Here is a 25,149-nt window from a genome sequence, read left to right as displayed (position 1 = left end):
GCATCGGGGAAGACTGTGAGACTGTATTTCAACAAGAAGCAGGAGTGTCAACTTTGTCCTTGCTCGGCGAGCTGTGTAGATGCATTACTCAGGCAGATAAAATTTACACTGAATGATAAACACTAATGATGCCTGTAGTTACAGCACATGTATCTCCACTTTTATTGTACATACATGCAGCATATTGCATTACTAGCTGCAGCTTTGCAATCAGATCAATCTCTGCTCAGGGGCTGTTTGCAGAGCTTTAGGGGACTCGGTATGTACAGCGGACAGTTAAGATAGGAGCATCAGCGGTGAAGGTTTCTGGTGTTCAGTGCTTCAGTGCAGCGTCCCTCATGGTTTGGTACGCAGCCTTGTTCTGCTTGAACATCTTCAGCTCCAGCTCGGTCTGTGTGCGCATCCCCTAAAGCAAAAACAGTGAAATCAATGAATTTACAATTTATTATAGCACTTAAAGACCAAACATGTGAGTGCATTGTGACCTCCAGGTCTTTGGTGATGGCGTGGTTGGATCCATGGGTGACCATCAGGATGCGGTAGGCCTGACAGATCAGGCTGTGGCCCTCCTCAATCTGCCCTGCATGCCAGTGGGTGACACCTGCCCGCATAATGGCCATACCCAGCTGGGCGTTATTGGGGTGGTACAACTTCCTGTTTCCAAAAGCAAAGGGGGCGAAAGTCATCCAAAATCAACGTTTTAGATGCTTTACATACACACTCTAAAGCAATGAGTATATATTATAAATTATTTATTATTTGTAGATTTATTTTACATTAACTCTGAGCTCCAGCAGGATTACAGGCCAGGTTGAAGTAGTGTCTCATGCATTCATTTAAAAGGCGCTGATGTTTAGGCAGATCTGTTATGAAGTGATGGACTGTTTCAAAGCTCAGAAGCAGCAGATAAAAAGCGTTAGAACGTAGCCTTTGTTTGCAACCATTTGAGTTGTGCTCCTCCACATTGAAAGAGGCAGTTGAGGCGGTTTTGGTATCTGACTAGTATGCCACCTGGATGCAATCTAAGTGAAGTGTAGGACACATCCTACCAGGATAAGGTGCTGGGGCAAACCCAGTATACACCAGAGGTATTATTTACTTTTTCCTCAGTCTACACCAGCCTCCATGTCCAAGTTACTAACATAGCAACCACACAGCATGATGCTACCACCACCATGCTTTACTATAGGGGCAGTTTTAGCAGATTACAGGCAGGGACTGATTTTTTTTTTTTTTTTTACCTCAAAACTGAATTTTTTGCCTCATCAGGTCTAATAGTCTGGGTCTTTCCAGCTGTTCTAACAGAAGGGCCCTATTAATGAGCTACTGAGATGGCTATCCCTAATCTCTTCAGAGGAAGCTTTGTTGGAATAACCAGTTCATCGTTGCTCCCCAATCAAGACCTCAGATAGTCACTTTCTCTATGAAGAGTCCTGGTGGTTCCAAACTTCTTCCATTTCACACATGGTTTTAGACCCTAGCTCCCATGCATGACCTACCAAAGTTTAATTATGGAGGTCTGCAGAGAGTTTAGCAGACATCGGGACTCCTAAATGTGCTGTTCTGGTCTGCCTCATGGAAGCGCTTCCAGACTGGCCTCACTTCTCAAACCTGGCGGCTATGTTGATATGATACGGAGTCTATTATCAGCACTAACCTGTATCCCTCCACCATCCTGTGGGCGTAGTCTGCTGCCTTGGCGAAGGACCGATGGTATGACAGGACCTCGCTGGCGATGCTGAGCACTCGCAGCTTGTACAGGTTAGTATCTGCCAGGACATTCTCCTGCTTCTGCAGACACTCATAACACAACTTCAGCACCTGAGAGAGGAAAGGAGAGATGCTGACTAGACTGAAGGAGTTAACGAAAGCATGGCAACAGTCATCAAGAGAGGGTTAGGTGGAAGGAAGCTGACAGGGGCGTGGTGTACCTCATTGTAATCTCCCTCAACACGTGACTTCTCAATCTTCTCCAAAGACTCCTTACTGAAGACTGTTACCTCCTTTACCTTATCCGCAGATGGCTGAGAGAATGAGAGAAAAGTCGAGGTAATAAACTGAAAATACACTTTAAAAACAGTCTAATGTTTGCCCTCGCACTTTGCTGTCTGCACCCGCTGTCATCAGGTCATCCTCGATGTGCTTGCTGCAGTGCTCACAGGTGCAGTCAAAGTGGAAACGCTCCTTTAGCTTCTTCTGGCGGTCAGCCGAAAGGTTCAGGAAGTCCACGTAGCTCACGGTCAGCTCTTCTCCCTCAGGGATTTTCCCCAGAGCCCGTAGCTCAATCCTGGGACAGAGAAGGACCGGATGGTGTTTCTCAGTCATCCAGGTCATGGTAGTCTAAGGAGCTTGAACAGAAAGTGACTGGACTTCTTTAAGTTTGGTGAAGACATTTGGTTCCATGTGTAGAGTCTCAGTAAACCCCAGTGAGGGTTTACGATGGTTATCAACCGTCTTAAGGGACAACTCTGAGGACACCACGATGCATGTAAATTGTTTTATAGCGGAGGAAACTGGACTTTGTTACCTATCTGAATATCTTGAATCCTGGAAGTTGATTAGTCCATGTTCACTATGATCTCTGCATACAAGTGTACTTTTAGAGATATGGGGCAGGTTGATCTCTTGTTTATAATCATAGAATTGTAAGGTAAAAACCTAATGCAGCCCTGAGATTAGTGACGTTTTGGCTACTGTTTGGATACACTATATTTGAACTAACGTGGATATTTAGCTATATGCAACCTTAGTGGTTAACAGCCTTAGGTGGATCCTGTAGACACTGTGTTATTAAACTGAAAACTTCAAAAGTTCTTGTGGAAAAGCAGTTCACGTCTAAGAACTTCTTTAGTGCAACCAAACCTGCACAGATGCTATGAAGAGGAAACTATCCACAGAGATCAAAACTGATTTTGTACCAGGCTGTAAACATTTTTATTTCTGCTGTGAAGTTGTATATTTTAACACAAGTCCTATGGGGACTTGTGCACTTCTCGAGGGAGCCTCCAGTGGACATCACAGGAACTGCAACTCTAACCTCAGTCTAATATTTGTGTTTTTTTCCTCAGCCTCACAGGAGAAACAGAAAGATAATAAAACTGTATGTAGCGTTCTGCGTTATAGCTGGAATAAACACTGGCGTGTGTCTCTGTGTGTTCTCACTAAAGCCAGTCATATGTCGGAACGAGTGGTGAACGTCTGCAAAACATACCTCCTCTGAGAGTGGAGAGCAGAGCTCACAGCTGACTGGCTGCAAAGAAAAGAGAGAGTCAGACGTTTATACGCTGCACTCTGTTTAAAGTAAAGCATCGGTGTGGTCCACTAAATCTGCCAGACTCTGGCTTTATTACTGTACTTTACTTCCCTAATATATGCCTCCATATATATCTGTAAATTAAGTCGTCACAAGCACAAGCGTCGTCACATAATAAACAACTTCTTAGTGTTAGGAGGATAAAATTCTGCGTGCTTTCATTAAGATTTTTTCAAATTGTAGTGTTTTTTATGAAATGACCCTGAGAGGTTTATTTCATGATGGAGCAGGGCTCCGCAGCTCGGATACGTACTTCCCGTGGTTGAGGATGACGGTGCAGTTAGGCCAGCAGTCATGGTTGACCAGGCACAGGTTGGGAAAAAGACCCACACCCACAGCCTGCAGCCCTCTTTGGTCACTCAGGGTGAATCCATTACACTTGATCTGCAAGAACAGACACAGATGGCAGGAAGGGTAAGAAGAAGCAGGGGCAGGGCTAGGATGTTGGATTTGGTGATTAATGATGAAACACTAACGATGCCAAAGATGTGTGAGATATAGTCGACAGAGTGCTGCCTCGTCCCGTAAGACCAGTACTGAAGGAACTTGTGCACGTCAGCCTGGAGCTGCTTAAAGTCTTCGGCGGCCAGGTCGGCCACATGCTCCTGCAGTTGGTCAACAGAGATCAGCTGACTGTCGGAAGCGATGCCCGTGTCCTTGTGCATACGCCACAGCACACGAGCTGCCAAGCTGTCGCAGGAAGAAACAGGAAATTGAAGGTTCATTCATCCATGTCCAAGATTCCTGGGAATATCAGCCAGATCATAGTCCAGAACAATAAACCTGGCAGGAAACGCATGATGTAGTGCAATGATTCCAGGTGTAACTGGGATTTTGTTGTAGACACACAATTCTAAAACAATCATGTGACACAAACCCCCAGCATGGCTGATTTATTAGCCTCAGATACCTGGAAGTTCAACCTTCTGATCATGACAGCAGCAAAGGCTTTAACCAGGTCCCCAATGACCTATTTAGACTTTGGTTAAGCTTTTTAGTTGGGTTGGTCCACCTAATTTGGAACACCCCAATTGAACCCCACCCCAAAAGAAACTTTACCTATTTAGCACGTGGCTAAAACAAAATCCAATGCCAATCTTAGCTTTAGATGAGTCACAGGTAATTTGGGGATAACAGATAAATGGGATTGCTGGTAGTAACCAAATACAAAACAAGATTGAGCACATTTGGACAAACCTTGCATTATCACATTTAACATCACTTCCGGTATTAATAAATCTTAGTTTAAGCACACTTTCTGGTACTTCGCGGCCTGTAAACAGCTCTTAACTGCAGGGAATGTGTGAAGTCTGTAAGCGTTCAAGGGGAGTGAAAATCTGTCTTTTCATACAAAGTTTATTTCCCTTCTCTTCTACAAACTTTATTTATCCAGGAAGCAAAAACATTTCAGATGTTAGCACATTTTTCGATGGTGGGAAACCCAGAGGTCTCTGTCATGCACCTTTTCTTACCGAATATTCTCGCTGGGCGCGCTGCCGAGCTTCTTGATGGCGCCACACTCCTGCTTGTGCTCGTTCCAGCACGCGGTCTGGCAGGTTCGGTCGCAGTAGTGGGCAAACTTGCACTGAGCGCAGCGGTGCAGATTGGCCTTATGGCGGAAGCAGCTGTGGCACACCTGGGTGGCCAAACTGAAAGAGAAACACAGACAGGTTAATGGTAAAATCACAGAGATGAGGAGTGCTCCTATGTTCAGAGAATAATGAAAGTATGTAGCTGTTTTTCTAGTTTCCCTGATTCTCATTTCTTTATCATTCTTTAAACCTCACAGAAGTTTGCAGGTCTGTGTGTAAACTGTTTGTTTAGCCCTCTGTGCCGGTCCAAAACAACGCCAAGCAGCGTTGTTAATGCCTCTCACCACTTACAGCGTCCTCAGTCTCTTTGTAGTTTTGGACAGCTCCCGCCTTACACTGTGCAGAAACCCTCAGTACATGCCTGCTTCGGTGAGCTGCCGTCTTGCAGATACGAGCTCTTATAAGGCTGTAACACTAACACTGCTACCAGATCTGTGTCTGGTATTCTAGCACATCAACAAACCAGTGTTCCCTTTAATACCAGCTGATTTTAGCCATCAGCAAATCATTACTAACCAAAGCAAACATGTAGAACGCTCAAAAAAAATCAGGAATCAGCTCCCGCCTGATCCTGAGATCCAATAACTTTAGTTCATTTAACGAAGGCATAAAATTTTTACCTTCTTGTATGAAATTACAGTTGCAGGCCCTCATCATAATATCTCATAGTTTCAATAAAGATCAAAGATTCCATGTCCTCGTAGAGGAACAGAAAAAACAATCTGGTTCTCTGGATGTTTGTTTTCCAATAATTTGCTGGATAAATCTTTTCTCTTTTACCTACATTTGGACACAAGAGTCATTTTCTATGTCAAAAGGTCAACTGTCAACTTTGGCGCCAAAAAAACAAAACCAAGCTTGAACGACTTTAAACTCAGATGGCTGCAGCTTATTCAAACCACTGAAACCAGCAAAGCAGACCACATCAATCCAGTTCCTAATGACGTCGCAATGGCCTCCTGTGTGTCCCAGTTTGACTTTTGCTGCGTTGTCAAACATCCATCCCTCTCAGATTTTCGGGGACAGGTCTGTTTTCTGTCTCCAGAGGCCAAACTAAACAGTGAGAATCAACCTGCAGATCACTGCATACCTGAAACCAACCACAATGTGCTTTTTTATGTTCCATATATGATGCTAAAAGCCGTTACACTCTCAAATCTGATCTTATATTAATATAACCTGAACGTTAAACCTTGTAAAGGTGCCATAATCCTTTCTGCTGGAGCCTCCTCACATTGGATCCAGAATGTCACGCTCAAGTTCACATGACACCTCGATGGCCTTCGTGTTGCTGATGTCATAGAATTCAGAGGTCTAGAAGGAAGGTCACGACCCTGAGATGGTGACCAACGCCCACAGTCTGAGTACACCTGAGACATGTTCATGCAAAACCCAGAACGACCAGGAGACCCGTACCTGTCGAAGACCACAGCTGCAAAGCTGGGCTCGGAGAAGATCACTTCCCCCGTGTTGAGCTCTTTGGCGGCCCTCAAGCCTCGACCTTTGCTCCCGGCATCAAACAGCTCGGCTCGCTCCATGTTCCCTACAGTCATTGTGCCGGGCAAACAAAACACAGAGGAGACAGTGAGGAAGGAGAAAGCAGCCGAGGGCGGGACAGGCTGAGGGAGTGCAGGACTCTCACTAACATTCGGGTGCCCTCTCTCTCTCCTCTTAGGCCGACCCCTGCAGAGGCCAAAAATAACCCTGAAGGGGTTGAACCACCTCAGCAGAGCGGTAAGAGAGGGAGGGAGGTGAAGGAGGTATGAGGTGGTGCATGTGGGTACCCCTTGTTTGGGTCGGTTCCCCCAGTGGTATTTTGGTCCGGGGCAGCTGTGGCTGTCTGTCAGAGGCACATGACAGGAAACAGATTCAGTGACTTTATCTTTGCTTTTTACAGTAGAGTGGAGGTGACTGCACCCAGTTTACACTCATTAACACATAAAAGAAGATTTTAAAGTCTTCTTTTATGAAATAAATAGAAATAAAGTCACTTTAGTGTTAATTTTCATTGGAAAACAGACAGAAATACAAAGCCATGCTTCATACTTAAAACAATAAACTACATTATTCTTGTTTTAAAGTCACACCATCCACAAAGTGATGAGTCTGAAATAACTGCTGACCCAATAACCAATAAAGTGTATATCAGTCATGCTGACTGGTCACATGTGCAGATAAAAGTATTAAAAGATTCAGGACAAGTAGCGAAGAGGCAGAGCCAATGAGAAAGTGAATCCAGGTGTGAATTGTTTCATGCTGTGGATGCTGCACGCTCAGCACCAGTATGAGGAAAACGTGTATAAATGATATTTCCAGTAAATGTACATTGGTTACAGGCTGTGATTAAGGTCCTTAAAACAATACTAATACGTGGTATAGCCTGAACAACCTGATTTATCAGCATCAGCATTTAAAATGGTTTGTAAATCTAAATAAGTAAAGAAGAGACGAGAGAAACACCATTCATCTGTGCTGTGAGTATCATTGTCAGAGTTTATCCACTAGAGGGCACTCTTCAACATCCCTGTTAGCAACACAGTTCGAGGATTTGTTCCAGTTTCTTCATTGACCCTCCCATCGGCAGAGCTCCAGAGGATCTTGTGAGTACCGATTTATTCAGTCTTTCTTTGCTTTATTTTCATGAAATAATGGTGAAAAACAGTTAAATTATATTATTTCAGACTCACACGAGGCTCTCTGTGATTTTCTTTCTGTGACTGTGTGAATCAGTGATTTCAATGTTTATCTAACACACGGGCGGAGGATTTAAAGTCAGCACACAGTGTTGGTCAGTGTTGTGTTAACCGAGCACCGTTCACGCTGTACATCCGGTGACTTATTCCACTGTGAGAGGATGATCCAGCTCATCATCATAACATCTGTGCTCGCTGCATACATCACACTGTATAAAACACCTGATTCTACAAGTGAAGGTTTTGATGAAAGAGTGAGCAGATTACTAAAAACTGTGTCAAATTCTCTCTGTTTCACATCCAAAGTGCTTTAAAACCAAACATATTGAGTTAGATTTTTCTTTAATCACTGCATTTACTATCTCATACTCATGCCTAATTTTAGAAGGAGCATTTAACATCTGGTAGAGCCCCCACTGGGACCCTCATCCTAGAAGCCTCCAAAGAAGTCCAGGTCATTGGTCCACGTCGGGCAGGCTGCGGAGCCCAGAGGAGGTGGATGCCTCAGAGGGTTTGTTACACCAGCTACACCAACCAACAAGAAATGGTTTCTTTCTGCAGTCTGATCAGCTTCCACTCTCTTCAATTTAAACATCAAACGCTTCATGAACTAAAACATTTACTTCTCTTTCATTCAGCCTCTCACTACAACCACATCCAGCTCCTACCAGGAGTCACAGGAGGAGCTGCTGGAGGTCTCACAGGGCCTGGATCAGCTTGCGGAGGTGCCATCTCCTGCTGCTACTCCTCACAAGGCTCCCCTTCCATCTTTGGTGGCTCCTCCACCATAACCGAGCAGTTCCCGACCTCGTCCAACCTGAGCCCTGGTTTCCACTGCCAGACCAGATGAGGTGAGCCAAAGGTGTTTAGTCTTCACGTGGGTTTGATCAAGCCTGCTGTGTACACAGGTTTCACCTTTAAGCTGCTCTGTTCTCACAGTATAAATGACGTTCATACTTTGAGATCTACGTGTGATGAGTTACACAAAACTGATCGGGGTGGAGTAGCTGCAGCAGCAGCAGGCATCAAGCTCAAGGATGTCAGCTGACGTTCTGGACGAGGGGACCGACCCACCGTCATCACCTCCAATTCTTCCCCCCTTCCGATGCAGACGGTGGGTCAGCTGCAACGCGCAGAGATGACCTGATGCTGCCGTCTGCATTGGCTTACTCTGACCCTACTCACCCATCCCTGTTGCTTGTCACGTGTTTCCATGGTGTTATGGTGTGAAGATTTTTGTGCTGAGGAGTTTTTGTTTTCTGTTCTCATACTGATCCCCTATCAGGAGCTCAGTCTGAGCAGAGTTCTCTTTTTTCTCCTCCACTGCCCTTTTGTGTTGTACATTTCATTGTTGTTCTTTACGCTACCTGTTCTGACCTGTCTCCCCAATGTGAAGTTTGTGTAATGTATGTATGGTTGCAAGAGGTCCAATTTTGCTGCAGGCAACTGCAAGTCACAAATAAAGGCTTCATCAAATCAAATCAAATCATCGACATGGATATCACCAGCACAGTGACATGTCTCCAGACTCCTTTTTAAAAAAGAAAGAACTATTTGCCATCTTTGTTTACAGTTATTTCCATCACAGTGATAAGAAAGAATTTATAAGTCCCAGAAATTCACTTTGTTATAGCAGCAAAGTAGAAAGAGAAGGAATAAATCAATAGATGCAGCATACCGAAGAACAATAATAACAATAATGCAAAAACAGAAGAAAATATAAAATATACAAGGTAGAAGAAATATTTAGACATGCATGTAAACAACAACAAGACAAGCTCAACAGGTCAAACAGTGCAAACATGATTGAATTACAATTACACCTGATTTGATAACAGAGTTCACTTCTGTGTGATTTCAGCTCAGACCAATTTTTGAGATATTCACAGTCATATGATGGCGTTCAATTAGAAACATCAGTGTCAGTGATGAAGGTCTTTACACTCCACCACACATTTCAGATATTAAGTCACACTGAGGAGTCGGTCCGTGGCCTCCATGTCAGGAGGAAACACTGCAGAATGAGAAGGACATTTTCTACAGACACACTTTATCACTGCTTACTACAGGTTAGCTCAGTCGTCTGAGGAGAGTCAGGCCGAGCGTGAACGAGTCTATAAAGAACTAAACATAACAAATGTTACAGAAATCTGCTGCCGTTTTAACCTTTAAGCATATTTCAGAGCCTCAACTTCTCCATTTCTTTAAAGATAAATCAGTACTTCAGCTTCGCCCTGAGGCTGTTCTGTACTTCTGAGTATCTAAGTATTTGTGTACTTCTGGTCCTGGCACAGGACTGAAGCATTATCCACACTAACCCTATCTTCAGAGACCAACAGGATATAAAAACTTCATTAACTCTGATCAAAGTTTACATTTCAATTCAGAGCGTTTAAGTGTCCCCTCTCTCTCTTTTAACACGCACTCATTAATTTTATAAATATTTTAATAATATAAAAATATTACTTAACTGCTGTTAAACACGTTTCTGAGCACCGAACCAGCCTCTGATCAGGAACGTTTACAGCATAATGTGCGGCTTTAAACTTCACACTGATCTCATGTTACAATCCTGCTGTGATCTCAGTAAAAGTCATGCAGGAGAAGCAGAACTTAGCATGTGGACAAAAATCCTAAATCTTAAAATTTAAATGTTTCGGCACCGCTGCCATCGCCTGCTTGTGTACCACCAGGGGGCGGAGTCAGAGGCACTTCCTGCATGATTTAACTTTACAGTCAGTCAGCTAAAGAATGATTAAACACAGATTTTGTGCGTGTTTTAAAAGGAAAAATGAGGAACGCTTCACGAATTTGCGTGTCATCCTTGCGCAGGGGCCATGCTAATCTTCTCTGTATCGTTCCAATTTTAGTATATGTGCTACCGAAGTAACACGACAGCTCCAAGGACCCGGGAGCTATTTAAAGCCCTCCGTCACGGAAGCTGTCTGAGTCACGGTTACAGTGGGAAGAGGCTTAAACTGCGTTTAAACTGGTGGGAAACTGCAGCAGAAACACGTCTCGGTGCTGCTGGGTCGGTTATACATCTGTAAGAAGACACAGAGGCTCAGAGAGCGCCAGTCTGAGTCTGTTCCTCATTCTCTGCTTTCACTTTGAGCCCGTGAGACACACGGAGGCATTGTGGGTAATATACACAAATCGGTTGTACTCACACGCTGCTGATTGGACGGCTGAAGGCAGAACATTACTCATTACCACTTGGTGGGAAATTCGGCACATAGTATATTTCAGAATCTCAGCTTATTGTGGGCAAAAACGCGGATCAGCTCCTTCAGGCTGCGGAGGTCGCGGACAAACAGACTCCAGGTCAGCTTGTACAACAGCGCAATAGCCCTAATCAATGCTAACAGCTGACAGCAGCCAATCAGGTCCAAGCTGACCTGAATATCTGCCTTTATGGACAATAAAAATAATACTAATAATGTGCAATAAAAATATACACTCATTCTTTTTATTTATTAAGTTACTGTGTTGTGTTCTCTTGTTTGTGTTGTGTTGTACGTATTGCCAACGTGGGACAGTTTTGCAATTTCGTTGTACTATTGCACTAGGTATGACTGCAACGACAATAAAGCGTTATCTCTTATCTCTTAAAACACCAGCCGCAGTTCCAGTGGCTGCCTCAGGGCGTCGCTGTGTGGACGCGAAGCTGAGGAGTGTGACTGCAAGAGGAGGAAATCAGCCGCATCACCAATCTCATTAAAATTATCAGTTACTTCTGATCAAAGCATTAACAACGTCACAAAGATGACTCATGACAGCCTGCACTAAACTAGTTGGACCAGGTTACAAACCGGCGTAGAATATTTGTGAGATTTTCAGGTTTATGTCGGTTTTCTTCTGGACTCTCCACCATCTGACCCTAGAACTGAAGAAGCTTCTCGGGTGAGAGGTGAAACGTCTTCAAGCAACTTAAAGAAGTCCAGACGCTTTTCTTTCCAAGCTCAGTAGACGTCGGTTTTCTTCCCACAATCCCCGCCTGAAGGAGGACAGGTGACTGTGAAAGACTTTAGCCCAGCTTCACTAACATTTGAAGAACTGGGCAGTTAAAAATTGTGCTTTTAATTTTGAAATGTAGGTCAGAAAAAACACATTTATTACAGCAAATGAACATGCTCTGTATTAATTCACAAAAGACAAACTCGTACATTTGCAAAATACGGCTTCAAATATTATTCTAGCTCCACAACCTCCTGAGGAAATCGGCTCACACTGTGGGAAATATTTGAACTTCATGTTTTTTATTTCAGACTTTCGGCTGGGATGCTACATGAGGGCTGCAAAGCTCTGCAGAGCAGAAACTCTCTGTCACCAACAACCATCGCCGAATTTATTAAACCCCCCCCCCCCCGCATAATTCATGTACAACGTTGGGGTTGATATAAAACTCGCTTTATTGATTACAAACCAAAGACACAGTAATTTAGCTAAATATTGAACGAAGTCTGGCGCGCACAGGAGCTACAGTCAGTCAGCTAAAGAATGATTAAACACAGATTTTGTGCGTGTTTTAAAAGGGAAAATGAGGAACGCTTCACGAATTTGCGTGTCATCCTTGCGCAGGGGCCATGCTAATCTTCTCTGTATCGTTCCAATTTTAGTATATGTGCTACCGAAGTAACACGACAGCTCCAAGGACCCGGGAGCTATTTAAAGCCCTCCGTCACGGAAGCTGTCTGAGTCACGGTTACAGTGGGAAGAGGCTTAAACTGCGTTTAAACTGGTGGGAAACTGCAGCAGAAACACGTCTCGGTGCTGCTGGGTCGGTTATACATCTGTAAGAAGACACAGAGGCTCAGAGAGCGCCAGTCTGAGTCTGTTCCTCATTCTCTGCTTTCACTTTGAGCCTGTGAGACACACGGAGGCATTGTGGGTAATATACACAGATCAGTTGTACTCACACGCTGCTGATTGGACGGCTGAAGGCAGCAGAACAAAAGCCGACTCAACAACCCTCCTCCCACCCCCGACTGACCTTCACCCGCCCTGCAGGCTGGGAGAGAGACACCATCAGGAGGGGGGAGGAGAGAGAAACCCGGCCCTGCTGCACTCAAACAGAAAGACCTCCACAGGGTCCGGATCTTGCATCAGGACTCAGATATGGAGATTTTTCTGAATCCCAGCAGGACCTGGACTCATTCTGCTGCTGACTGCCTCTGAAACAGCTCCTGATCTGGCCTCTATTTTAAAACCTCTCTTAATTATTGTTATACTGAATGCTGCCTCTGAACATTAAGTGTATGTGTGGACTAAAATCTGCTTTGCTGTCTTTATTTTCCTGCGTTAAACTGAAGGAGGAAGTCTGCTTTTGTTTAAATGATAAAAACAAAACCTGCAGCTCCACCAACCTGCCACACAAGGGCGACACTGAGATATAAGAGTCTGATTTAAGACGACAGACCTCACCAGACTCCGTATAAAAATTGTAATATTTAGTAATCTTAGGGCATCGCTGTCTGACTACAAGCTGCATAGTGGGAGTGCGAAAGGAGGAAATCAGCCACATCACAGATGTCCATTAAAAGTATAAATTACTTTGATCAAATCATTAACAAGGTCACAAAGATGACTCATGACACCACGGAGTAAACCAGTCGGGTCAACCTACAAATCCAGAATAAAATATTGATCAGACTTTCAGGCTTATGTCGGGTTTCTTCCCACAATCTCCCATCTTAAGGAGGACAGGTGATGGTGAACGGCTTTAGCCCAGCTTCACTAAAGTTTGGAGAATTGAACGGTTAAAATGATGGTTTTAAGTTTGAAATGTAGGTCAGAAAAAACACCTTTATTATTGCAGATTAACATGCTTAATTCACAAAAGACAAACTTGTACATTTGTGAAATACGGCTTCGAACATTATTCTAAGCAGAGGTACACATCCTGCTGAGAAAATCGGCTCACACTGTGGGGAATACTTGACCTTCATGTTTTTGTTTTTTTTATTTCAGTTTTTCGGTTGGGATGCTACATGAGGGCTGCACAGCTCTGCTGAGGAGAAATTCTCTGTAACCAACATCCATTGTTGAAATTATTAAACCTCCCTGCATAATTCAAGCACAACTTTGGAGTTGCTATAAAACTCACTTTCTTGGTTGGAAACCAAGGACACAGTAATTTATATAAATATTGAATGGAGTCTGGCGCACACAGGAGCCACTTCTCTTTTTTTTATCTTTATTTTCTTCTGTGGAATTTACTTTGAAAGGTAATTAAAATATAAGGTAATCCATAGATGGTTGTGGAAAAACACCCCCCAGTTTTACTCCTCAGGGCCACTGCAGCCTGCTGAGGAATTCATCTCAACACTCATGTCATTCATTTTGACTCAGACAGCAGAGGAAACAAACTTCATCTCTGCGTATATTTGGATTCAGTGAGTCTTGAAAATCTTTAAATGTATGAAAATCAGATTTTCTCTGTTTGGGTAACACTCACAGTATCTCTGGTCATGATCTCTGTCCATCCACAGGTAGGGTGGTGGTGGTGATGGAGGGGATTTCCTTCAAAATGAAAGTCCTGCCCAAGTTGAAGTACAACTCAGGTCAACTGTGTGTTTTAATGACAGTAAATACAGAAGAATGAATGTATATACTTGTATCAAATTTAACATAAAGAATGACATATTTTAATATTGTGTCTGACTCCAACACCAACACGTGTTTGTCCTGCTACAGCCCTTAATGTGAAAAATCTCACATTAAGGGCTGTAGCAGGACAAACACGTGAACTCTCAGAATGGCCTCCATTCGTCAATATGACATCCATTATGAGCTTAAAACGTCCAACAAAAGGAGCAAGTGCTGACTCTCCAGGTTGGTCCAGCTAATGTGTGACCTCCAGCGGCGCCTCCTGTGATGTTTTTAATTTTTGCCTTACACAAACTTCCCTTACGCAGTATCATTAGAAGGTACAGAATACATTTTCACTGATCTGCAGATAACACCCAACTTTATCGATCCATGAAGCCAGATAACACACACTAATTAGACTCTCTACCACCAGGGGGCGGAGTCAGAGGCACTTCCTTCTTGATTTAACTCTACTGTCAATCAGCTAAAGAATGATTAAACACAGATTTTGTGCGTGTTTTAAAAGAGAAAATGAGGAACGCTTCACGAATTTGCGTGTCATCCTTGCGCAGGGGCCATGCTAATCTTCTCTGTATCGTTCCAATTTTAGTATATGTGCTACCGAAGTAACACGACAGCTCCAAGGACCCGGGAGCTATTTAAAGCCCTCCGTCACGGAAGCTGTCTGAGTCACGGTTACAGTGGGAAGAGGCTTAAACTGCGTTTAAACTGATGGGAAACTGCAGCAGAAACATGTCTCGGTGCTGCTGGGTCGTTTATACATCTGTAAGAAGACACAGAGGCTCAGAGAGCGCCAGTCTGAGTCTGTTCCTCATTCTCTGCTTTCACTTTGAGCCTGTGAGACACACGGAGGCATTGTGGGTAATATACACAAATCGGTTGTACTCACACGCTGCTGATTGGACGGCTGAAGGCAGCAGAACAAAAGCCGACTCAACAACCCTCCTCCCACCCCCGACTGACCTTCACCCGCCCTGCAGGCTGGGAGAGAGACACCACCAGGAGGCGGGAGGAGAGAGAAACCCGGCCCTGCTGCACTCAAACAGAAAGACCTCCACAGGGTCTGGATCTTGCATCAGGACTCAGATCCGGAGGTTTTTCTGAATCCCAGCAGGACCTGGACTCATTCTGCTTATCATTCTGCTGCTGACTGCCTCTGAAACAGCTCCCATTTTAAAACCACTTTCAATTATCCCAAAAAGTTGATTATGTTCATTGTGTATGACCTCCTTGGCTTTGGTGACTCTCCAGGTTGGTCCAGCTAATGTGTGACCTCCAGCAGCCCCTCATCTATTAGCTCTATTAGGGACGTCTCTACACTAACGTTAGTTCAAGACAGCTGTTATGTTCTTTTCTGTTTTGTTTTTTTTGAATAACACCAAGGCATTCTTCTTCCTTCAATTTATATTATACATGCTTCCCATAGGCGGTATCATCAGAAGGCATAGCATACATTTTCACTGCTATGCAGATGACACCCAGCTCTATCTATCCATGAAGCCAGATAACACACACCAGTTAGTTAAACTTCAGGAATGTCTAAAGACAAAGACCTGGAGGACCTCTAATTTTCTGCTTCTTAACGGTGATCAAACTGAGTTTATTGTACTCGGCCATGAAAATCTCAAAAATATGGTATCTAACCAGATTCTTACTCTGGATGGCATTACCTTGGCCTCCAGTAACACTGTGAGGAACCTTGGAGTAATTTCTGACCAGGATATGTCCTTCAATGCACATATTAAATAAATATGTAGGACTGCTTTTTTCAATTGCACAATATAAAAAAGAGCATAAGAGAGAGCATATAACCCCTGTGCTTGCCTCACTGGACTGGCTGCCTGTGTACAAACATTTTAAAATTCTTATGTTTGTTTTTAAACGCTTTAACAATCTTGGCCCGGCCTTACCTCTCTGAGCTTCTTCATCCTTACACACCCTGTCAGTCTCGTAGGTCAGCTGACCAGTTGCTCCTGGAAGGACTGAGATCCAGGAGGAAGCTCAGAGGGGACAGGGCCTTTTCTATCCTTGCTCCTAAATTATGGAATAACTTGCCCTTGCACATTAGAAAGGCCCCTTCACTGTCCGCTTTTAAAACACGTGTTAAAACCCATTTTTATTCTTTGGCTTCTGACCTCAGGGAGACTTAGTTAACAACTAATTTAAATGCAAGACAAGCTAACTAATTATTTATTTGACCTTTTTTTTTTTAAACTTTATTTGGCTTTTAATTATATTTTATGTAATTTTATTATTATATTCCAATGTACAGCACTTTGCATCTGCTGTGGTTGTTTTAAAGTGTTTTATAAATAAAGATGATGATGAAGAAGAAGAAGAAGAAGAAGATGATGATGATGATATCTCTAAAATTAGAAATATCCTGTCTCAGAGTGAAGCTGAAAAACTAGTTCATGCATTTATTACTTCTAGGCTGAACTACTGTAATTCATTATTATCAGGATGGCCTAAAAACTCCCTGAAAAGCCTTCAGTTAATCCAAAATGCTGCAGCAAGAGTACTGACAGGGACTAGAAAGCCACTCTCTTCACTGGCATCCTGTTAAATCCAAAATCAAATTCAAACCCCTGCTCCAGCAGGTGATGACGTACCTGCTTCCGGGTCGAAACTACTCTGTGTTTATTAAGGGTGTTGTGTTTTTAACATTTTTTAATTCTTTGTATCTTGCAGTATTTAATCTGAACAAACCCCTAAAAAAAGGCAGTGATCTCCGTCGGCCTCTCTCCGTTTTTATTACCACTATTCATTTTAAAGCTTAGTTTTTAAAACCTTACGATGCTACAACAGCCCAGCTCATGCAGCAGTATATTAATGACTATGTCACGGATCACAGAGTGTACAGGTAATTGGACCCCAAAAAGCAGACTCAAAACTCCAAAATATGTACAGATTTATTGATTAACTCATGAATCTTTAACGAAGTCGGGGGAACGAAAGACTAAGGCTCACGCTTTGGGGGAAAATGAGGAGCGCGGCGCCCATGGGGGAACTTCAAGAGAAAGGGGAGACACAATTAATAGCACTCAAGCTGTGTCCAAATTCATGGGCTGCATCCTCCTGAGGACGCATTTGTAGACCGATTACGTCACAGCGATGTGCCGAAGGCTGTCCAAATTCGTAGACTCCTCCGAATGCAGCCGACAAATGCGTCCTCCTTTTCCCCAAATTTGAAGGATGGGTCGGGTGTGTCCTTAGTGGCCTACCATATCCCAGAATTCATAGCGCGGCCCAGACAAACTCCAGTTTTCTACCAAGTTTTAAAATTACTCTTATTAATCTTTCTGGGTCACAAAATAAACTTTTAACATATTTTCAGGCGAGAATGTGGGTGTGTAAACTTCAAATATCTGCTTGATTTATCAAGATATCGCATATTTGCAAAAGTGCTTCGACGTTTTCGGAGACGTCTGCTACCCACCAGCTCGATAGCTAGCCGAGAGCTCGAGGGTCACTGAAGCCGCCGAGAACAGCACAACTCCCAGCACATCATTTTCAGATCACCGCGGCCTTTCGCTACTCAGGTTAAACGTAATATATAAGTCACTTAGACAACCTAAAAATGTTATTGTTTGGGTTTTTTCAGTGTTTTATTTGTTCGTGAGTAAATCGGTTTGGCTGAGATTAAAGTTATTAGATTAGATTAGATAAAATAAAACTTTATTAATCCCCCGGGTGGGTTCCTCCTTGGTTTTTACACCGCTCAATAAAAGTCAAACAGAAAAATGATTAAACAGAAGTGTGAGACGGTCGAGAATTTACGCCAGTGTCCTGTTATATTTTAGATAGCAAGGAGCAGATGGCCGAGTTTATTAAACTCCACCGAGACAGCGGTGACGCTAATCAGAAGGCTAGACCGTCCAATTTCCCCAGCCGTTTACTTCCGGCCTACCCGACCTTCTGAGGACCCGACTCACGTAGACCGCGAAGGCCGGGTCCTCAGGAGGATGCAGCCCATGAATTTGGACACAGCTTCAGGTTACCCGGAGCGAGACAGCTAGACTGCATTAATTGCCGAGGCTTACAGGCAGAGCAGGACCGTAGAGCTTAGAGGGGAAGAGGTGCCTTTGGAGGGAATCCAAGGGAGAGAGGCAATCAAGCAAGAGGACAGGCAGGCAACAGACTACCTTGCCGAATGCTGATCACTAATTGCACAAACAAAAATCAAACGGAATCCAAAATCTCACATGGAAAAAGCAAAGATTTAATGCAGAACCTAGTTACCACCGAAGGGAGACTAACAGACAGGCGAAGAGTAGCCATGGAGTGGATAAAAGTTAGTGTTCATCCTCCAGCTGTTTATATTATGCTAACATAGCTGAGTCGCTAGCGATCACATATTTCACATCATTATATACACTGGCTTTTTGTGACGGAAAAAGTGTGGACTTTATACCAGTTTTTAAATTGTGTTGATAGGCCACGTAAAACCAGAGTTATGATAAAATTATATGTAATGTTTGGTTTTCTTCCTGAATACTGTCGTTGTTTATATTTACTGCGGGAAGAAACGGCGTTTTATAAGGAAAACGCTCGAAAGCCTGTGAGCAAAAAGAAAACCAAAACCACCCTTTCCTATTGACCGAAAAATGTACCATGTCGACCAATCAAAAAAATGATATGGCAACATAGCATTTAGTTGTTTAGGGAGGGGGAAGTTTTACGAGTGATGGCGGTGTTTTGAGATGTGAGAGATTTGCGACGTTTAGCGCTAATCTTGCGTAGTTAGTGTGTTTTGTTGTGTAGTTAGTGTGTAGTGTAGTCAATAGTTTTGTTGTGTGTGTCAGAACAATGAGGCGACTGCTGAATGTTACAGGTGTTACAGGAGTGATACATCTCCTGTTGCCAGGCCTGCAGGTATCAGGCTGTTGTTCTCCTTTATCTCATAGTGGACAGAAATTATTTTTTGGAGTGGCACAAATAATTTCTGTGGCATCAAATTTGATGCAGAACAGCTGATTGTTCTGTAAATAGTTTGAAATGTTTATTTAAAAAACGCCTTGGCTGCATTTTTAGGTAAACAGCTGCAAAAAAACTTTCTTGTTTACAAAACTCAGTAACTTTTTTGAAGAAGTAACTATATAATTAATTTCCCAGCACTGGTCATTATATACTGTATTTTACAGACAGAGTTACAGGACTCTCTCCCAGACCACAGACTCGTAATACAAGTCAGAGCTTTATAAAAAAAAGAAAGAAAGAAAAAAAAGAAAGAAAGAAAGTTGTGCTTTCAAAATTGGAGTTCAAGTTATTTTTACTTCCAATAGTGTTAACATCCTACACAGGTCATGAACAAGATTTTTTCAAATTTCCATTGTAAGTGGGCTAAAGCAGTTAATTAAATGTAAATGCTGTAATTTGATTATTTTAATAAACCATGTAACTTGGATGGATTCGACGCTGGCGTGACCACAGTGCACACGTCTGCTGTCTGTCTGCGTCTGCTCACAGAGGTCCAAGGGACCGCTCAGGGACACATGAAAAATTAGAGGGAACATACAACCAGATTAACATGTGAGTGAAGTTGCCCCCCCCCCCCCCCAATCTTCTTCAATCAAATAAAAATGGTATCAAATGTTTGTGCTGCAAAAAATTTCGTTTGTGCTGCATTCATTTTAAAGATATTAATACAAATTTCTAGATGTCATCAGAGGTCAACTCCCCCCCTGTTTGTGCCGCTCTCATTTACATTAAAAATAAAAATATTATAATAATATAATATAATAATAAAATATTAATATTAATAAATATTAATAAAAGAATGTCTTGATGCATACTCAATCATCCAGGTAAGTCTTTTCTCTGCACATTTTAACTGAAATAACAGGGTAGGGACTTTGTATATTCCATCTGTGTAACTCACCTTGGAGAATCGTGTAGTGTTTGCTAGGAACACCAGTAGCCAGTATAGGTAATTGATAAGCACAGCTGGAGAGAATTGGTAGTTATACACAGTCTATATAAGCTTGGTGAGTAAAACAAACCTTTGGGGGTTTATGAGGAGAAAGTAGTTACAGTGAATTTACAGTGGTTAGAAAGCAATTATAGCCAGGGTGGTGATTGAGAAGCGCTTGTGAAAGTGAGTGGATTTAAGAAAGTGAGTGACTGGGGTGTTTCAGTTGGTTTGCTTTCTTTTCTTTCTGACTCTGTGTGTTTGTGGTACAGTGGAGTAGGTAAGTTATCAGGTGTAATAGATACATGGACAGGCGTAGGTGGGGGAAATGGAGCCCAAACTTGTGAGGGAGCTTCTGGAGTTCAAACTCCACAACTGCTGAAGGGTCAAGAAGCAGAGAAAGATGTACAATTAAGAGAAGAGTTGAGACCTTCAGGAAAAATGATGAGTACAATTGATTATTTCATGTAAACTATCAGAGTGTACTATTCTGCTTTCATGTGTTCATTTGTTTTGTTTTTTTTCCCGCTTTTACACGTTTAATCTTGATGGAAAGAAAACTAAAACTGAGCACTTGGTGAAAGTGGTCTGCTCTGCCAAAGAGGCAAATGAAATGCTTAAGGATATTTCATTACAGCCACTTTGGTGGACACTGTGGATGGAAGAAGACTCAGACTATCATGGCACACTATTACTTCCCTGGCATGGAAGGGGACATTCAAAAATGTGTGAGTACAGTTCTTCAAGATGAGCAGGAACAAAGGTGTGTGTTTTACTGTGCTTTTCTTTGTTTGTACTCTGTTGGTTTTGACAAACACATATTATCTACAGCTATAAGTTATTGTGCTGATTATTATGAAAAGCAAGGAGAAATTTAGACTGTTTTTAAGAATTTAATGTTACTCTATTTGTCACTAGGTTGCTCAGTGTCCACAATGCCAATATAACCAGGGCAATATCATCCCATATGGAAAGGATGTATATAAATCTTATAAAGTTTGTATCTGTCTTTTGTGAAACTTGTATGAAAAGCATACAAGAGTGAAAAAAGATATAAGATCCCTAGAAAAATTATATAAATGAAACTTGTATGTTTTGGATACTTCCTAAAACAATATATGAAAGTGGCCACTTTCATGAGTAAATCATGTAAGCCTTATATGATTCACTATATGAAGTAGGCCACATCTGATGCAAGTTTTTTCTATTTCTTTTCCATATGGGAAGGGAAAAAATTATACATTCCAATAGTTGTTACAGTAATGCAGACAGAATAGTTGATACTATTCAAATACTTCAAACATAATATAACAAACTTGTCTTTTTTCCTCATAATTCACAGAGCCCTTTGAGCTCACTGGAATGGATCTTGTTGGTAAACTAACCTTAACAAATGGCGGTAATCAATACATTTGTGTCATGATTGATTATTTCACCAAATGGACAGAGTCCTACCCACTAAAAAGTAAAACAGCAGATGAGGGCACCGGTGTATTCTTGATCTCTTTTACAAATTAGGTGCACCTAAAAGACTGCTAACAGACCAGGGCTCAGAGTTTTCCCACAAGGTACAACATTAATAAATAAAGCAAATATGTAATTTCAGCTGTGATGACTAATGTGATCAACTTTTCAAGGTCATCTATGACCTGTGTGAAACTCTGGGCATCAAAAGAAGCCTCTGCTCAGCATGTCATCCCCAAACAAATGGCCTTGTGGAAAAATTAAATGGCACAAGCCAGAGGTTAAGTACTGCCCTTTATATTTAATGTTGTAACTACGTCACAAAACTGCATATTGAGTATATTTTTCTTTTTCATGCTACCAAATTTCAGATCCCTCAATAAACTGGTGACTGACCACTCAAAGAGCTGGGACAAATTTCTGCAGTTGACTATGTTCGGGCTCAGAACAAGAAAGCAGGTGACTACAAAATAAAGCCCCCTTTTCCTCATGTTCGGCAGGGAGGCAAGGTATCCATTGGAGATCCCAAAGGAATGCAGGTAAAATGCTATAATGCACTTGAGGGAAAATGTTTTAATCCAGTTTCAGTTACTCGGTGTCCTTCTATTTTGGCAGATTACAGAAGAAAGCGTCTGTATGATCATTTCAGTGAAGTTTGTGAGGGCCTAAAATCTCAGGAGGTGGTGTATGCTGAAGTGACCAAAAATGCCAAAAGCAGCCAAGAAAATATCCACAGGAGAGAAACAAAAAGGGGAGAGGAGGATAGTTTTCAGGTGGGAGACCTTGTTTTGCAGAAAAATATAAGGCAAGAAGAGAGGAAAGGTGGCAAACTGGATTTGGATATGGTGGGACCCTTTAAAATTATGAAGCCGGAGGGCAAAACTTGGTGTCAGAGAAGGGAAAGAGGACTCTCAAGATTAACACAGACCAATTGACACACTACTTCCAGCCTAAAGAGAGGGTCCAAGCAAAACTGAAGGAACTGTTTGCTCCTTGTGAGGGGCCATCAGCACCACCAGTGTCACCACCTTCCTGTTAGGGGAAATCGCCGGTGCAGTCTTGCTGTGACCCAGAAGATGATGACTAAGGAGATGGTGAAGTTATTTTCTGAGAATGTTGACTTGGCCCCTGGGAAAGAGTTGGAAAGTGAGGTATGTAAACTTTTTCCAAATCACCTTATTGGAAGGGAATGACGGTGTAATGTTTGTGCCTATTTGACAATGGTGGGGCGAAAAAATGCTGCATTAATTATGGACTAATGTTTAATGACATCAGTTTGGCAGGGGTCCACAAAAAGTTGTCATGCCTGTGGTGAGAGAAGCTCGGGTGCAGAAACAGATCAGTGGGTAAGATAACCAAATCAATACCTAAGACTGAAGCACCTTAAATGGTTTACTTCAACATCACTGGGTAAAATGTCACTTTGATGCACCAACAGAAAACTTATAGTTCAGGTGACCTGCATGCCTTTGCACTTTAAACACACGGAGCACCTAAAGGACACATGAAAACATCGAGCAATCCACAGATAAGACTTTTGCACAGAAATCTGCAGTACCTGCACATTCAGATATGTTTAGTTCCTTCACTCAACAGCCTGACTTTAGACGAATGACTCTGACAATCTAATTTTTCTTTCAGATTGAATGCAACAGCTACGGAAAGTGATACCACACAGTGTACGTGGACTGTACAGAAGGCTACTACAAATGTTATGCATGCTAAATAAACAGAAGAAATGATCGCTGTTGTCTTTGCTTAATGATTGGTTTAATTCTTGACAATCCACATTGCTGGCATTGCATCTTTCAACATGCTTGTGGGTAGATTTGAATGCACATGATTTATGTGAGTGAAGTTGGCCCCCAAACGAAAAATTTTGCAGCACAAACGTAGCACAAACGTTTGATACCACTTTTGTTAGATTTGACGAAGGTGGGGGGCCAACTTCACTCACATGCCAGATGCAAGTGCAGCCACTCAGCCTCTACTCAATGTGGTGATAGAACCAGGTACAGATGTGTGTCTCAAGTTAATCTGGTCGTGAGATATGGCACCTGGCCACAGGTGGCAGTAGTGGACTGAGCTCCATTTGAGAGTGCTCCAGCTGCTAGGTGATAGTCAGTAGATCTGCTACAGACTGAAGATCATATGCAAGTTTTGGAAATTAAACTATGAATATTCTTAACTTGGCTTTAAAACCAAAAAATTCTAACTCACCGAAAAAATCAAAACCACACCACAAACCAACTGACACACGTAGGTCACTCACTTTCTTAAATCTACTCAAGCTCGACTCAATCTCACTGGCTCTGTTTATTACTAATCACTGTAACTGCTGTAAATTCACAGTAACAACCATCTCCCTACAAATGTTTGTTAAATTAACCAAATTTATACAGACTGTATATAACTACAAACTCTCTCCAGCCATCTTGATGAATTACCTATATTGGATCAAAATGTTCATTTCCGGAGAAAAGACGCAGATGTCTATTTATTTGCTGTTTTCGTAGTTGCCTCATGCATGAGAATATCACCACATAAACTTGCGACATTTTTAAAATACTTTGTTGTTCAAGAGCCAGGCAGACTAAAGGTTCAGTTAAGAAACAAGGGGACAGAGCGGTTGTAGCACAGTGTGGAGCACTAGTAAAATTACTGCTCACTCTAACCCCATGATTACACTCCAAAAACCACTACACACCATTCCAACCCCTAACTGCACTCAAGTAAATGCAAGTTTTTGGAAAAATATAGTTTTAAAAGTACTTTTATTGCACCATGTTCATTCACTCATGAGCTGCTGTAACATGAATCAGATGGCTGAATAGCCACTTCAGCATGTAGTCAAGTTCTATAGTCTTGATTTTATGAGCTTTATTTTATGACCAAATGATTTATTCTCTTGTAGATTTTTGGTTTTTCCGTGTTTTTTTCCACTGTGACATTTAGAAGAGCTAAGAAGATCTCTTCAGAGCAACAGTTAGTGTTTTGAAACAACCTTCTGTATCTCTGTAAACAATATTTTCAGTAAACTGACCGCTCTGTGACCATCACTAAATGAATATATTAACATGACTCCGGCTTAATCAGGATAATACTTTCCTGTTGTGACCACCTGAGCTTCAGATAAAGAACAAACTAACACAATACACATTTTTTTAAAAAAAGGTAAGAATTCACATTTACAGAGGTTCAAATTGTTATCAGCAGCTTTTGCCCTGCCAGGTTGTTTTTTATTTAACTTATTAGAATACACCAAGAAACATGAAAACATGCAAGGCTAATGCAGTTTCTGAAAACTGGATGGAAAAGTAGGTGAGCTGTGAATAATATTTAAGCTCCTGAAACTCAGGATTTTTATTTTTTTAAGTAAGTAACAACTGTGTTACATCTTCCAGTTAATAAAGGAAGCTTAGTTGGGCCAGACAGGAATATAAACTCATTACAAATAGTTAGGAGAAAATTAAAAATAGTTTAGGTCTCAGGGCTGCTATTTCTCTCACCCAAAACACCCTTTCACGTGAAATACATCAGCTCTAAACTTGTGCTGTCTATAAA

The 25,149-nt window shown here is 42.1% G+C and overlaps 1 protein-coding gene and 3 non-coding genes across 4 annotated transcripts; all 4 read right to left on the bottom strand.

The window, feature by feature from the left end:
* Window positions 1-138: 138 nt before the first annotated feature.
* LOC146628552 (histone-lysine N-methyltransferase SMYD1-like) lies at window positions 139-6,639 on the bottom strand. The gene is made up of 10 exons (XM_085359600.1): window positions 6,322-6,639; window positions 4,786-4,962; window positions 3,790-4,003; window positions 3,567-3,697; window positions 3,212-3,250; window positions 2,101-2,287; window positions 1,932-2,024; window positions 1,658-1,821; window positions 486-654; window positions 139-406 (listed from the first exon to the last, which is right to left on the bottom strand). Exons 1-10 carry the CDS (start codon window positions 6,456-6,458, stop codon window positions 314-316), a joined length of 1,404 nt encoding a protein of 467 aa, XP_085215726.1. The 5' UTR covers window positions 6,459-6,639; the 3' UTR covers window positions 139-313.
* A 3,746-nt stretch (window positions 6,640-10,385) lies between these two features.
* LOC146628551 (U6 spliceosomal RNA) lies at window positions 10,386-10,491 on the bottom strand. The gene has a single exon (XR_014906429.1). It is a non-coding gene; the product is annotated as a U6 spliceosomal RNA (small nuclear RNA).
* Window positions 10,492-12,134: 1,643 nt separating this feature from the next.
* On the bottom strand, window positions 12,135-12,240 carry LOC146628550 (U6 spliceosomal RNA). Its single transcript, XR_014906431.1, has one exon. It is a non-coding gene; the product is annotated as a U6 spliceosomal RNA (small nuclear RNA).
* Window positions 12,241-14,716: 2,476 nt separating this feature from the next.
* Window positions 14,717-14,822, bottom strand: LOC146628549 (U6 spliceosomal RNA). The gene has a single exon (XR_014906430.1). It is a non-coding gene; the product is annotated as a U6 spliceosomal RNA (small nuclear RNA).
* Window positions 14,823-25,149: the final 10,327 nt, after the last annotated feature.

The sequence above is a fragment of the Diplotaxodon limnothrissa genome, linkage group LG7, assembly GCF_057381915.1.
Source record: "Diplotaxodon limnothrissa isolate DT_005_m linkage group LG7, D_limnothrissa_male_GT1.1, whole genome shotgun sequence".
NCBI classification, from domain to species: Eukaryota; Metazoa; Chordata; class Actinopteri; order Cichliformes; family Cichlidae; genus Diplotaxodon; species Diplotaxodon limnothrissa.
This window is presented reverse-complemented; position numbering and strand designations above follow the sequence as displayed.

Excerpts from the sequence above, each read along its gene's own strand:
- LOC146628552 (XM_085359600.1), bottom strand. The coding sequence starts at position 6,458 with ATGACTGTAGGGAACATGGAGCGAGCCGAGCTGTTTGATGCCGGGAGC. Across the intron at positions 2,025-2,100 it reads CAGCGGGTGCAGACAGCAAA|CCATCTGCGGATAAGGTAAA; the intron begins GTGCGAGGGCAA and ends TCATTCTCTCAG. Across the intron at positions 1,822-1,931 it reads TTGAGGGAGATTACAATGAG|GTGCTGAAGTTGTGTTATGA; the intron begins GTACACCACGCC and ends TTCCTCTCTCAG.